We start from the raw sequence: 15,797 nt of genomic DNA, 5'->3' as shown, positions 1-15,797 counted from the left end.
TCCTTGCATTCTGAGCCCTGCTGTGCGCCCAAACATTTCATTTCCACCACATATGAGATGTCTGTGTACTCAGGAGAAATTGCACAATACATTTTGTGGTGCAATTTTTCCTGATACCCTTGTGAAAAAAAAAGCTACCTGGTTGAAGTAACAATTTTGTGGTAAAAAAATGTTTTATTATTTGCACGGCTCAACTCTATTAACTTTTGTGAAGCCCCCAGAGGTTCAAAGTGCTCAATAAACATCTAGATAAATGCCATGAGGTGTATTGTTTCCAAAAAGGGGTCACATATGGGGGAGCTCCACTGTTTCGGCACCTCAGAGGCTCTCCAAACGCAACATGGTGCGGCTAACGATTCTAGCTAATTTTCTGTTCAAAAAGTCAAATGGCGCTCCTTCCCTTCCGAGTCCCGTCGTGCGCCCAAACAGTGTTTTTTCGCCACATATGAGGTATCTGCGTGCTCAGAAGAAATCGCCCAACCAATTTTGGGGGTTCATTTAATCCTACTACTTTTGTGAATATGCAATATTTGAGGCTAAATTAACATTTTTGTTGCAAAAAGTAAAATGTTCATTTTCCTCAAGACGTAGCGGATGCCCCCGTGTTCCAGTCGCAGGCCTAGGTGTAAAAAGATCTTTGGAAAGGTCTCTATACTGTCCCCTCATATATTTATACATTGTGATTAGATCTCCCCTAAGCCTTCGTTTTTCCAAACTAAATAACCCCAAGTTTAATAACCTGTCTTGGTATTGCAGCCCACCCATTCCTCTAATAATCTTGGTGGCTCTTCTCTGCACCCTCTCCGGTTCAGCTATGTCCTTCTTATATATCGGTGACCAGAATTGTACACAGTATATAAGTGCGGTCGCACTAGTGACTTGTACAGAGGTAGAACTATATTTTTTTCATGAACACTTATACCTCTTTTAACCCCTTCAGCCCCAAGCCTATTTTGACCCTAAAGACCAGGCCATTTTTTGCAATTTTGACCAGTGTCACTTTATGAGGTTATAACTCTGGAATGCTTCAACGGATCCCGGTGATTCTGAGATTGTTTTCTCGTGACATATTGGGCTTCATGTTAGTGGTAAATTTAGGCCGATATTTTTTGAGTTTCTTTGTGAAAAAAACGGAAATTTCACGAAAATTTTGAAAATTTTGTAATTTTCAAACTTTTAATTTTTATGCTCTAAAACCAACGAGACATATGACACAAAATAATTAATAAATAACATTTCCCACATGTCTACTTTACATCAGAACAATTTGGGGGAAAAAAAAAAAAACATTTAAGGAAGTTATAGGGGTTCAAAGTTTATGAGCAATTTCTCATTTTTACAACAAAATTTACAAAGCCACATTTTTTAGGGACCACATCACATTTGAAGTGATTTTGAGAGGTCTACATGACACAAAACACCCAAAAGTGACACCATTCCAAAAATGGCACCCCTCAGGTTACTCAAAACCACATTCAAGAAGGTTATTAACCCTTCAGGTGCTTCACAGTAACTAAAGCAATGTGGAAGGAAAAAGAAGGTTTAATCATAATCACAGACGAGGATTCTTTACTGTACGAGCAGTGAGACTATTGAACTCTCTGCCGCATGATATTGTAATGAGTGATTCACTACTAACATTTAAGCAGAGCCTGGAGGCCTTTCTTGAAAAATTTCATATTACCAGTTATGTATATTAGATTTTATGACAGGGTGTTGATCCAGGGAACTAGACTGATTGCCGTATGTGGAGGTAGGAAGGAAATTTTTTCCCCATTGGAGCTTGTTTGCCACATTGGGGTTTTTTTTTGCCTTCCTCTGGATCAACATTTTAGGCTACGGGTTGAACTAGATGGACCTACAGTCTCCCTTCAACCTTAAAAACTATGATACTATGAACTTTCATTACAGAAATATGTAAAATATATCTCTGTACTACGTTACCCAGTAGAGATAAAACCATTACAAAAACATATATTACAGAAGCTTTAAGATTGATGGGGTGGAATGGAAAGCATCATTAGAACGGGTGGCTTAGGATCGGGATCACTGCAGCAAGGGGGCAAGCATTCCGGGGCTTCCCTTTGCGTCATTAGGAAAGGTTGGGGCAGACTCATGGGTGCAGCCCGGACTGTGGGCGGTATCTTGGGAGATTTCCTGGGGCTGATTTAAAGGGATACTGTGATACTCTGGGAAGAGGCACACCAGGCTTCAGGTAGATCATTACTGTGCTGCAAGTTTTGGTTACGGTTTCGAGGGTACCTGACCAAACACTGAGATTTGGGGGTGTGACACTTTCTTTGATAGTGACCGGTCTGACCACAACACCAACAATTCTGTTGCTGGCTCTGCTGGTTTTGTTGATTGGGAGCTACGTATACGGGGTTTAGGCCCTGTTGGGGCATGGGCTGTGGTGGTGGCTACAGCGGCGCATTTGTATACACCAATTGATCTTGAGCCCATCTTTTTAAAACGGCACAATACTGTTGTCCACTTTTGAAAGTGGTGTCATCAGCGCCTGGGGGCATTGTGAGATGGGGCTCCACTAAGGGCCAAAAACTGTCTCCTGCTTTTATCTTGGTGAGATTAACCAGGTCCTTCTGAGCAGCTGGATATAACTGGTGGACCTGTAGCATCTTCCTATAAAATCGCATAGGGTTAATTTCGGGATCTGGCAGGCAGTGGATTAATGCCGCTGACTGGGTGTGGTTGAAAGGGACATATTTGAATGATGGCTGTTCCTCCTCAGGTTTGGGATAAGGCTCACTGTGTGTCCTAGAGAAAGGAGGGGGATCCAAGGGGAGGGGATCGGCGACTGGGGAGCGTGTGACGTCAGACTGGCCGGTAAAGGGAGAGACGGCATTACAGGTACAGGAGGGGCCAGGGGTATGGGTGTGGAATAACAGCTCCTAACTTTGCTCGGTTGTTCTCTGATGTAGAGGAGGTACATAGTAACCTCCTCCAGGAGTTAAAACAGGGAGGATTGGGACAGGCTTATGGCCGTAACTCAGATGTGGGCGGTGAACTGCACAATTTTTACAACCATCTCTTCAGTCTGTGTTTTGGTAGCCACACTGGTAACGTGCAGCTGGCTGGGTCGTATGGGGGCGGTTTCTCAATTGGTACTTCTGGATGGATAGAAGCAGGAGTGGGTAGCACAGAAAGAGTTAAGGGATTTTGGCTAGTGGGTGGGACTGCAGCATCTGTGAATAACTCCGGAACTTTTCCAGAATCAAGCTGTGAAGTGGCAACAAAACAACCTTCCTCAGTGCTCCTAAAACCATCCTCATACTTGGGTGACCTTTAGGAAAACACAACAGCTCCTTGCTCATCTTCATCCTTGACCTCAATATATCCTTTTGATAGCAATATCTGCGTTATTCTGTTAAACAATTCAGCATCAATTAACAATCTCTTGTTACCTTCAGGCCTCTCAGCTTTCTGTCTGAACATTTTTGCTATCTTGGTGGTGTCTGGATTACACTAATTTATGACTATGCGGCGTGCGTTAGAGTCCGGCCGGCACCTAAGGCTCCACCTCTATACTAGCTGGCAACTCCTCAGCTATATAGTAATAAGGGTATCCCGTGTCACGGAGGAGGGGTAGAAAATGTATTCCCTCCGGACTTGATCAGCTGCACCAATATTTTTTATTGTCCTAACTCACTATCTTCGGTCACGTGAAAATCTTCCGTGTCACGGAGGAGGTCGTACAAGAATGCATATGCACATACAAACAAGTCCCGGCCTCCGGACTTGGTCAGCTGTACCAATATTTAAACGTCCTAACTCGCTATCTTCGGTCACGGGAACCCCCCGCGTCTTTAATTACAGACTGGGTCAGTCTAACTAGCTGTATCCGGCCACCACCATCTTTCCTGCCCTAACAACCGTCCTCTGGAACCCGTGTGACACTCTCGATCCACACCTCAGGGCTGGGATCGTGCTACTGAGCCCCAGCGGGCATCACCCCTGAGTCACAATCAGGTACCTTTTAACACCGATAAGGACACACAGCCCGTCACTCCCTCCTCTACAAACCAACCACAACGGCAGTGAATACACAGTATGTAACACTCACCCGTGGGATGGAGATGATCAGTCTAATTGGAGCGGAGGGAGGTATCAGTCCACGACGTCCAAACCATCGGTATTTCCAGGTCGACAATGCGTCCGTTGAAGGGCTCCACACTGGTGCGCCAAACTGTCAATGTAGAGATTTGGGTAAAGATAGCTAATGGTATCTTCATACAGGGTATCAGAGACCGGTGCCGCATTAGCTGTATATCAGTGCCGATATTAATGAATCAGACAGTGATCACACAAAACGTGTTCTCTCCTTGAGCCAGCGTCATCCACTGAACTTGTATATTTTTTACCTCAAATTTTAGTATTACATTTCAACCTTCAGACATGTACAAAAAGTATCAATCTGTTTTCTCTCACACATCGAAGCCGCATAGGGAGGGTTGGGGAGTGTAGGTACACACATTTCATCCGATAGATAACACATTCCCTCTTTGTGTGGAACTACTGATAAGCATAAATACTTTCTTTGTTCATTGTTTGTACATCTGTTCACTTATTCTTGGTAACCCTTTCATAAATATACAGCTTAGGATTATATTATGGGTCTATGCGATGGCTACATAGACAGACAGATAATTATGCAACTACATCTATATTTTGATTATTTACATACACAGATATTCTTATTACGTTTAAACAAACAAGCTATAGCTTAGGCCACCTCCACAATACCACTTCTCCTTAATACTCCCAACATTCACATGTAAGAGATGGATCATAGAGACCTATTAGTAGGTATTGACACTACCTCAAGTTTAAAAGAATTACCCCTGGTTTACTGGAGACAAAAAAACCTCCAAAAATTACAGCATCACAGAGGGGAAAAGAAAAACCTTTCATAAAATCCCAACAGTAACATATGCCAAGTCTCCCCATCAATGTAGATTCATATGGTCGGGTCATTCACATTGGAGCCTCAGCGGCAAATCAATTTCAGGTGTAGAACTCTTACCCTGCAATATTACTAGACCTGACCCTGCGTGCCCCAGACTCAGGGGGGAGAGACGGACCCCGCACTACACATGGGGGGAGAGAGCGACAGATCCCGCACAACACATGGGGGGGAGAGAACGACAGACCCTGCACTACACATGGGGGAGAGAGAGAGCGACAGACCCCGCACTACACATGAGGGAGAGAGCGACAGACCCCGCACTACACATGGGGGAGAGAGAGTGACAGACCCCGCACTACACATGAGGGAGAGAGAGTGACAGACCCTGCACTACACATGAGGGAGAGAGAACGACAGACCCCGCACTACACATGAGGGAGAGAGAGAGCGACAGACCCCGCACTACACATGAGGGAGAGAGCGACAGACCCCACAATACACATGGGGGAGAGAGAGCGACAGACCCCGCACTACACATGGGGGAGAGAGAGCGACAGACCCCGCACTACACATGGAGGAGAGAGAGTGACAGACCCCGCACTACACATGAGGGAGAGAGAGAGACAGACCCCGCACTACACATTAGGGAGAGAGCGACAGACCCCGCACTACACATGAAGGAGAGAGTGACAGACCCCGCACTACACATGGAGTAGAGAGCGACAGACCCCGCACTACACATGGGGGAGAAAGACAGACCCCGCACTACACATGAGGGAGAGAGAGCGACAGACCTCGCACTACACATGGGGGAGAGAGAGCGACAGACCCCGCACTACACATGGGGGAGAGAGCGACAGACCCCGCACTACACATGGGGGAGAGAGAGAGTGACAGACCCCGCACTACACATGGGGGAGAGAGAGAGCGTCAGACCCCGCACTGCACATGAGGGAGAGAGCGACAGACCCCGCACTACACATGGGGGAGAGACAGACCCCGCACTACACATGGAGGAGAGAGAGCGACAGACCCCGCACTACACATGAGGGAGAGAGCGACAGATCCCGCACTACACATGGGGTATAGAGAGCGACAGACCCCCGCACTACACATGGGGGAGAGAGAGCGACAGACCCCGCACTACACATGAGGGAGAGAGAGAGCGACAGACCCCGCACTACACATGGGAGAGAGAGCGACAGACCCCGCACTACACATGGAGGAGAGAGAGCGACAGACCCCGCACTACACATGGGGGAGAGAGCGACACACGGTTTATGAGTAACTCCTCTAAGAACTGGACAATTTTATGACCAACAATAAAGTGTTGGAGTCGCTCGATCTCCTGCACAGTCTCCTCAGATCGGATGCAGTTGGCGCCGATAGTAAAAAAGGGAAGACGACATTTGCACTGTTTTATCTTTTCAAATCATTTCCCCTTATCTTCAGTTTTTTTTTTTTTTTGTGTGTGTTTTTAGTTGATTTTTCTCACCATCATCTCATCCTCTTTACAATAAAAGATCTTTTGTTGTTTTCTTTTGACTTTTCCTGATTGACCCATAAAAGATGAATAAGGACAAAGACCAAATTATGGAGAAGATATTAAACCTGAGTCTGGAGATAATCTTCCATCTTACTGGAGAGGTGAGAGGTTCTGATGTCATCACATTACATCATTATCTATGGGGATAACAGAGGATATGACCGGGGAGGTGAGAGGTTCTGATGTCATCACATTACATCATTATCTATGGGGATAACAGAGGATATGACCGGGGAGGTGAGAGGTTCTGATGTCATCACATTACATCATTATCTATGGGAATAACAGAGGATATGACCGGGGAGGTGAGAGGCTCTGATGTCATCACATTACATGATTATCTATGGGAATAACAGAGGATATGACCGGGGAGGTGAGAGGTTCTGATGTCATCACATTACATCATTATCTATGGGGATAACAGAGGATATGACCGGGGAGGTGAGAGGTTATGTCATCACATTACATCATTATCTATGGGAATAACAGAGGATATGACCGGGGAGGTGAGAGGTTCTGATGTCATCACATTACATCATTATCTATGGGAATAACAGAGGATATGACCGGGGAGGTGAGAGGTTCTGATGTGATCACATTACATCATTATCTATGGGAATAACAGAGGATATGACCGGGGGGGTGAGAGGTTCTGATGTCATCACATTACATCATTATCTATGGGAATAACAGAGGATATGACCGGGGAGGTGAGAGGTTCTGATGTCATCACATTACATCATTATCTATGGGAATAACAGAGGATATGACCGGGGGGGTGAGAGGTTCTGATGTCATCACATTACATCATTATCTATGGGAATAACAGAGGATATGACCGGGGAGGTGAGAGGTTCTGATGTCATCACATTACATCATTATCTATGGGAATAACAGAGGATATGACCGGGGGGGTGAGAGGTTCTGATGTCATCACATTACATCATTATCTATGGGAATAACAGAGGATATGACCGGGGAGGTGAGAGGCTCTGATGTCATCACATTACATCATTATCTATGGGAATAACAGAGGATATGACCGGGGAGGTGAGAGGTTCTGATGTCATCACATTACATCATTATCTATGGGAATAACAGAGGATATGACCGGGGGGGTGAGAGGTTCTGATGTCATCACATTACATCATTATCTATGGGAATAACAGAGGATATGACCGGGGGGGTGAGAGGTTCTGATGTCATCACATTACATCATTATCTATGGGAATAACAGAGGATATGACCGGGGAGGTGAGAGGTTCTGATGTCATCACATTACATCATTATCTATGGGAATAACAGAGGATATGACCGGGGGGGTGAGAGGTTCTGATGTCATCACATTACATCATTATCTATGGGAATAACAGAGGATATGACCGGGGAGGTGAGAGGTTCTGATGTCATCACATTACATCATTATCTATGGGAATAACAGAGGATATGACCGGGGAGGTGAGAGGCTCTGATGTCATCACATTACATCATTATCTATGGGAATAACAGAGGATATGACCGGGGAGGTGAGAGGTTCTGATGTCATCACATTACATGATTATCTATGGGAATAACAGAGGATATGACCGGGGAGGTGAGAGGCTCTGATGTCATCACATTACATCATTATCTATGGAAATAACAGAGGATATGACCGGGGAGGTGAGAGGCTCTGATGTCATCACATTACATCATTATCTATGGGAATAACAGAGGATATGACCGGGGAGGTGAGAGGTTCTGATGTCATCACATTACATGATTATCTATGGGGATAACAGAGGATATGACCGGGGAGGTGAGAGGTTCTGATGTCATCACATTACATCATTATCTATGGGAATAACAGAGGATATGACCGGGGAGGTGAGAGGCTCTGATGTCATCACATTACATCATTATCTATGGGGATAACAGAGGATATGACCGGGGAGGTGAGAGGCTCTGATGTCATCACATTACATGATTATCTATGGGAATAACAGAGGATATGACCGGGGAGGTGAGAGGTTCTGATGTCATCACATTACATCATTATCTATGGGAATAACAGAGGATATGACCGGGGAGGTGAGAGGCTCTGATGTCATCACATTACATGATTATCTATGGGAATAACAGAGGATATGACCGGGGAGGTGATGGACTCTTGGAAATGTCTGTAGTGATATTAATGTTTCCATACTCAGGATTACACAGTAGTGAAGACCTCTAGTGATCGCTGTCAGGCCCCTGAGTCTGAAGGACGGGGAGGGCCCCTGAGCCAAATTCAGATACAGGAGGACATCAATGACCAGAAGATCCTAGAACTCACCAACAAGATGCTGGAGCTGCTGACTGGAGAGGTGACACTGCTGGGACATTATCCAGGACGGCACTAGAGGATTCTGGGTGATGACGGTATCATTGTGTTGTCAGGTTCCTATAAGGTGTCAGGACGTCACGGTCTATTTCTCCATGGAGGAGTGGGAGTATCTAGAAGGACACAAGGAGCGGTACAAGGAGGTGATGATGGAGGAGCCCCAGCCCCGCACATCACCAGGTAATAGACAGGACTGAATACACCCGGCCTATAATTATCTGTATGTAATAATGATGTCCGTCCTGTCTGTGTCTCCTGCAGGTCTCTCCAGTACGAGGACGACCCCAGAGAGATGTCCCGCTCCTCCTCCTCCTCCACAGGATCCTCAGGTAGATGGAGATCTCCCCTATGAGGTGTAGACGGCTGTGACCTCCTTGTGGTCAGTCTTGTTTTCTCCTCCAGGATTAGATGTTTTATACTTGTGTAATGAGAGCGGTGGAGACGGCAGGATCACAGCTGACCACAGACCTCACATGTCCGGATCTTATCTCCATTATTCCCGGGGACTTTTACAATATTTTGTTTTGCAGCTTTTGGATCAGGATAAAGATCCAAACAATATTAATTCTCCAGAGAGAAATGTGAGGGGCGATCAGCGGAGTAACGAGGAGATTCCTACAGATAACCGCCCCGGTGAGTACAGACCTTTCCTATTATCCGCTGTCAGGGCTGATGAGGGGTTTTTCCAATTTGGGACTAAGTGTAAAGTATATTTTGTGTATATATTTTTAATCCAGGACTTCTCACCAGATGATGATACTTCAACTAAAAAAATGTCTAAACAATATACCGTATTTTTCGCTTTATAAGACGCACTTTTCCTCCCAAAAATTTGGGAGGAAAATGGGGGGTGCGTCTTATAAAGCGGTACCTGGGGGGGGGTCCTGTCTGAGGCGATCGGGCGGCCGGGTGCCTGTGGCTGCATGCAAGCGGCCGGGTACCTGTGCTTGCGTGCGGTGGCAGCCGGGTACCCGTGGCTGTGTGCGGGCGGCAGCCGGGTACCTGTGCTTGCATGCGGTGGCAGCCGGGTACCCATGGCTGTGTGCGGGCGGCAGCCGGGTGCTGTGTGCGAGCAGTAGTCGGGTGCCCGTGCGGGCGGCACAGGCACCCGGCTGCCGACCTCACACAGTCACCCAGCTGCCGCCCGCACACGGCTATAGGTACCCGGCTGCCACCGCACGCAAGCACAGGTACCCGGCGGCTTGTACGCAGGGTGGGCGGGCAGCCTGCTGGCTGCCACTCTGTGCATGCGGGGCAGGCGGCTGTGCAGCATGCTACCAGTTGTCCGCGGTCCCACTTTCAAATGATGGCACCGGTGGAGCTCTTGGATGAGAGCTCCATCTGCGCACGCGCTGCTCCGGGAGTCAGCGCGAGCGCAGATGGAGCCCTTGGATGAGAGCTCCATCTGCGCATGCGTCGCTCCGGGCGCCATTACTTGAATCGGGACCGCGGACACACTGGGAAAACACCGCATCCACCACTGAACAGTCTCCGCCGCTGCCACCACTGAGCAGTCGCCGCCGCTCCCACCACTGAGCCGTCGCTGCCACCACTGAACCTGGACCGCGGACACTCACTGCACCGACCTGCTGCACGGCTCACCCGCCTTGGCTGCTGCCGCCACCACGGACCCCACGGCTCCTGCCACCGCGGACGCCACCGCGCCTGCAACCACGGACGCCACGGCACCTGCAACCACGGACCCCGCTGCCACTGACCTGTTGCGCCTGCCAGCACAACCTGTGCCTCCTGTGACCCCGCTTCACCACCACTGCTGCCCCCCTCCGGTAAGAGAACACCGGAGTATAAGACGGACCCCATTTTTCTTTTTTTTTACCTTTTTTTATGTCTAAGTTTGGGGTGCGTCTTATATTCCGGTGCGTCTTATAAAGTGAAAAATACGGTATGTATATATATATATATATACATATATATATATATATATATATATATATGCCCGGGAAAGTAACTGTCTCTCTCCCAGTCTCTGTCTGTGTGTCGGTGTCTGTCTGTCTCGCTGTCTGTCTCTTTCCTTGTTTGTCTGTTTCTATCTCTCTGTATTTCCATCAGTCTATCTGTTTCAATATCTGTATCTGTCTGTCTCTCTCTCTCTGTCTCTTTGCCCGTCTGTCTTTGTACGACTGTCTTTTTGCCCAGCTGTCTGTTTCTAGGGCTATCTATTTCTAGGGCTTTCTTTTTCCCGGGCTGTCTTTTTCCCGGGCTGTCTTTTTCCCGGGCTGTCTCTTTCCCGGGCTGTCTCTTTCCCGGGCTGTCTCTATCCCGGGCTGTCTCTATCCCGGGCTGTCTCTATCCCGGGCTGTCTCTATCCCGGGCTCTCTCTTTGTCCGGCTGTCTCTTCGTCCGGCTGTCTCTTTGTCCGGCTGTCTCTTTGCCCGGCTGTCTCTTTGCCCGGCTGTCTCTTTGCCCGGCTGTCTCTGTACAGGGCTGTCTCTCTCTATCCGTCTATCCTATCTTATACTAACAGTTTATTTTGTTCCTATAGCAACCACTGACAGTTGCTATTTATAGTCTATAGCTCCCAGCTCCATTCAGTTTAATGGCTGCAGGATTTTTGTAGAGAAACTGTAAAGCACGGGGTTGAATTTTCCCGCCCAAACATAGTCTATGACGTTCCCTGAGTCACATGGGGTGTCTGTGCTAAATTTCGTGATTGTAAATGTGACGGTGTGGATTCCTTTTGCGGACATACACACATACGCACACACACACTGAGCTTTATATATTAGATATATATACTAGCTGTTTCCAGCCAGCTAACGCTTGGCACGCCCATTATTATCAAGTCCTCAGTGTATGCAGGAGTCTGCTGTGGGCATACAGCTCTCTTTAAAGGGTATAAGCTCTTCTCCTCCAAAGGTTTACAGCTCACCTCCCTGGTATATACCTGCCCCAAAGGTATACAGCTCTCCCCGCCAAGTGTATACAACTCACCTCCCTGACATATAGCTCCCCCAAAGGAATACAGCTGTCCTCCCCCCAAGGGTATACAGCTGTCTGGTATACAGCTCTTGCCCAAGGGTGTACAGCTCCCCTCCCTCCAATGGTATACAGCTGTCCTTCCCCCTAAAGGGTATACAGCTCCCCCCAAGGGTATACAGCCCGCGATCTGTATACAGCTAGCTGTATACAGCTGGGGGTGTAAGGGTTAATCACCGTGGCAATACACTGCAGATTTGAATATTGACGTGTTTCCCGCAGGGCTGTGGAGTCGGTAAGCCACAGTTGCGACTCCGACGCCTGGATTTTATCAGGTTCCGACTCCGGCTCCTTCATAAATGGCCAATTCATAACAACAAATTTACTGTTGTAAAATATTAACATCGTGCTTATTCAGTTTCTCACCATCATATAAGTAATCAGACCACTTAGAGCAAAAACTACATTTCTTTATCGTTCCTTTGGGAGACCCAGACCATGGGTGTTTAGCTTCTGCCTCCGGAGGACACACAAAGTACTACACTTAAAAGTGTAGCTCCTCCCTCTGAGCTTATACACCCCCTGGTGAGCAGACCCAGCCAGTTTATCGCTTTGTGTTCAGGAGGCATACATCCACACATGCATTCTCATATGATTTTTTCCTTTTGGAATGAGTTTGAAGAAGTGCGGGTCCACGTCTGGACCCCCGGCATGTCCCTTCTCACCCCACTGTGTCGGCGGTGTTGTAAGGTTGATTTCCTAGGCTGGAGCCTTACATGCCGTGCTCCTTCACCATCCCTCCTGGGCTCTGGCTTGAAGTGGTAGCCAGCACGGTCTCCATGCCTGGCAGGAGACCGGTCTCCATCCGCAGCCCTTCAGGACCCTGCTGGACCGGAGCACTCATCCCCAGGGACCTGGCCCTGCGTCTCAGCAGCTAAGTACCTGAGACGTTTATATTTGGGGGTCCCTGTGCTTTATTGTTTGGGGAGAGTGTGCTTACTGTATTTACTGACATTTCCGGCGGGTTCTCTAGCTGTCGCCCGAGAACTGCGCCGATGGTGCCTGCGCGTCGGCCTCGCCGCTCAAATTTAGGCCCCGGCTTCGCCGGAGGCCTAGTTTCGTTTCACTGCCCTCGCATGTCACTCATGCAGAGGGACAGGCTCGGCTCCTCCCGGCGGCCGTTCTGCACAGGGGAGGGACACTCCCCACTGCTGTGCGTGTCTCCCCCCCTGTAGGTCTCTATGGCCCTCCAGATCCCGCTCTTCATGCAAGTCCCGCCCCCTCTCTTCGCTCCGGCGGCCATTTTCTCAGAGTTCATTCAGCGCTGGTCTGCGTTCTGCATCCCTGCTGAGGTGCTGTGTTTGGGGGTCCGGGCTTCGGGATCTGGAGGGCACACTACACCGCTCCAGCGGTCTCGTAAGCCACAACCGGTCTCTGGTTGTGGACCTCTGTATATACTCTCTGGGGTTCATTCTCTGACAGAGCCCCCACTCCAGCAGCATGTCTCACACGAGGAGCAAGGCTCCAAAGCTTTATGCTGTATGCGCTGCATGTAAGCTCCTGCTGCCTGAACTGAGCACCTATCCACATTGTGATGCCTGCTCTAACTTGGCGGTGCCACAGCCTGGAGTCTCACCCCCAGTGGTCTCTCAGGCTGCTCCTGCTCCTGTGGCTGAACCCCCGGCTTGGGTAGAATCCTTTTCTAGGTCTATCTCCCAGTCTTTTGCTGAGTCCATGGGACTGCTGTCCAGGACTTTGCTGAATATGCATCAGCCCCCCTCACAGGGTGCCTCTGCTGCTAGGGGTCTCTCAGGACCGGAGCTCACAGAGGATTCATCATCAGGTCCCAGACCCCGTCCTCCTAAGAAGAGACGCAGGGTTCCCTCTCCCTCCTCCTCCCGCAGCTCTGATTCAAGAGCTGACTCGCAGGATGAGGAGGATGCCTTTACAGGGGGCTCGGAGGCTAACTCCATGTACCCCATTGATCTGTCCGAAAGTGACTCAGATCTTAGTGACTTGATTGCTTCCATTAATTCTGTACTGGATCTCAATCCGCCAGTATCAGAGGAGCAACCCTCTCTGGCAGAAAAGCACCAGTTTACCTCGCCTAAGAGAGCAAAGAGTATGTTCTTTAACCACTCCAGTTTTCAGGCCGCTGTGACCAAGCCCAGGGCCTGTCCTGACAAACGCTTTCCAAAGCGTGGTTCTGATGACCGTTTTCCCTTTCCACCTGAGGTGGTCAAGGAGTGGGCTCATTCCCCAAAGGTAAACCCCCCGGTGTCTAGGCTCTCAACCCGGACCGTTGTGTCGGTGGCTGATGGCACCTCCCTTAAGGATTCCACTGACCGCCAGATTGACCTTCTGGCCAAATCCTTATATGAAGTGGCGGGGGCCTCGTTTTCCCCGACTTTTGCAGCAGTGTGGGCTCTCAAAGCCATCTCTGCTTCTCTGGAGGAGATGCATTCCCTCACCAGGGAATCTATGCCCGAAATGGTTGCCTTAACTTCCCAAGCTTCAGCTTTTTCATCCTATGCCATGTCTGCCATGCTGGAGGCTTCTCACCGCACTGCGGTGGCTTCGGCTAATTCCCTCGCTATCCGCAGGATCTTGTGGCTTCGAGAGTGGAAGGCAGATGCTTCTTCAAAGAAGTACCTTGCTGGGCTCCCTTTTGCTGGGTCCCGGCTGTTCGGAGAACAGCTGGATGAAATTATTAAGGAAGCTACTGTACAAACCAAAGCCAGGAAACCTGCCCAGGGTAGGAATCAGTCGAGGTTTCGCTCCTTTCGTTCCTCCAACTGGTCGTCCTCTAAGCCCTCGGCCTCGTCCACTAACTCAGCCAAGGACCAGAAATCCAACTGGCGCCCAAAAGCGCGTCCACAGAAGACCACAGGAGGTGCTGCCACTAAGGCAGCCTCCTCGTGAATATCTGCCCGCTACAGCAACGTCCTTAGTCGGTGGCAGGCTCTCCCACTTTGGCGACGCTTGATTTCAACACGTCTCCGATCAGTGGGTGAGAGATATCATCGCCCGCGGCTACAGGATAGAATTCTCTTCCAGCCCGCCAAACAGATTTTTTCTCTCAACTCCCCCCTGCTCCAAGGTCGCCGCCTTCTCACAGGCCGTGGCATCCTTGCAGGCCAACGGAGTAATTGTACCGGTTCCCGCCCGGGAACGGTTCAGAGGTTTCTACTCAAATCTCTTCCTAGTTCCCAAAAAGGACGATACCTTCCGCCCATCCTGGATCTCAAGCTTCTCAACAAGCATGTTCGGGTGCGGCACTTTCGCATGGAGTCTCTGCGGTCAGTCATTGCCTCAATGACCCAAGGGGATTTCCTGGCATCCATCGACATCAGAGATGCCTATCTGCATGTGCCAATTGCAGTTTCACAGCAGCGTTGGCTACGTTTTGAAATCGGAGAAGATAATTTCCAATTCGTGGCTCTCCCCTTCGGGTTGGCCACAGCCCCTCGGGTATTCACCAAGGTCATGGCAGCAGTGATTGCGGTCCTGCACCTACAGGGGTTGGCAGTGATTCCTTACCTGGACGACCTTCTAGTCAAGGCTTCATCCAGCGCAGACTGTCAGCGGAGTGTCTCGCTCACTCTCGCCACTCTAGCCCAATTCGGGTGGCTGGTCAATCTGCCCAAATCCACTCTGACTCCGACCCAGAGTCTCACGTACCTAGGGATGCAGTTTGAGACTTTGCCGGCACTTGTGAAGTTGCCCTTAGTCAAACAGCAGTCCCTCCAACTGGCGGTGCGCTCTCTGCTGAGGCCCCGCCGTTATACCCTCAAATGGTGGCGTCAATGGAGGCTGTTCCCTTTGCCCAGTTCCATCTGCGCCCCCTGCAGCTGGACATTCTCCACTGTTGGGACAAGCGGCCTTCCTCCTTACACAGGTTAGTGGCTCTGTCGCCACAGACCAGGAGCTCTCTTCAGTGGTGTCTTCGGCCCCTCTCTCTGTCCCAGGGGCGCTCCTTCCTGGCCCCGTCCTGGGTGATTCTCACCACGGATGCCAGTCTATCCGGC

At 49.2% G+C, this 15,797-nt stretch overlaps 2 protein-coding genes across 3 annotated transcripts in view; both read left to right on the top strand.

The window, feature by feature from the left end:
* The window catches only part of LOC142257597 (uncharacterized), a 1,260,196-nt gene that overhangs the window by 253,570 nt on the left and 990,829 nt on the right, over nucleotides 1–15,797 (top strand). The gene's annotated exons all lie outside the window — the stretch shown is intronic.
* The window catches only part of LOC142303624 (uncharacterized), a 307,530-nt gene that overhangs the window by 22,444 nt on the left and 269,289 nt on the right, over nucleotides 1–15,797 (top strand). Inside the window, exons 4-6 of the mRNA XM_075345159.1 lie at nucleotides 8,660–8,815; nucleotides 8,889–9,012; nucleotides 9,094–9,161. Of these exons, the coding sequence (XP_075201274.1) occupies nucleotides 8,660–8,815; nucleotides 8,889–9,012; nucleotides 9,094–9,161 (348 nt within the window). The remainder of the gene's footprint in view (nucleotides 1–8,659; nucleotides 8,816–8,888; nucleotides 9,013–9,093; nucleotides 9,162–15,797) is intronic.

Source organism: Anomaloglossus baeobatrachus, chromosome 1 (genome assembly GCF_048569485.1).
Source record: "Anomaloglossus baeobatrachus isolate aAnoBae1 chromosome 1, aAnoBae1.hap1, whole genome shotgun sequence".
Classification (NCBI taxonomy): Eukaryota; Metazoa; Chordata; class Amphibia; order Anura; family Aromobatidae; genus Anomaloglossus; species Anomaloglossus baeobatrachus.
This window is presented reverse-complemented; position numbering and strand designations above follow the sequence as displayed.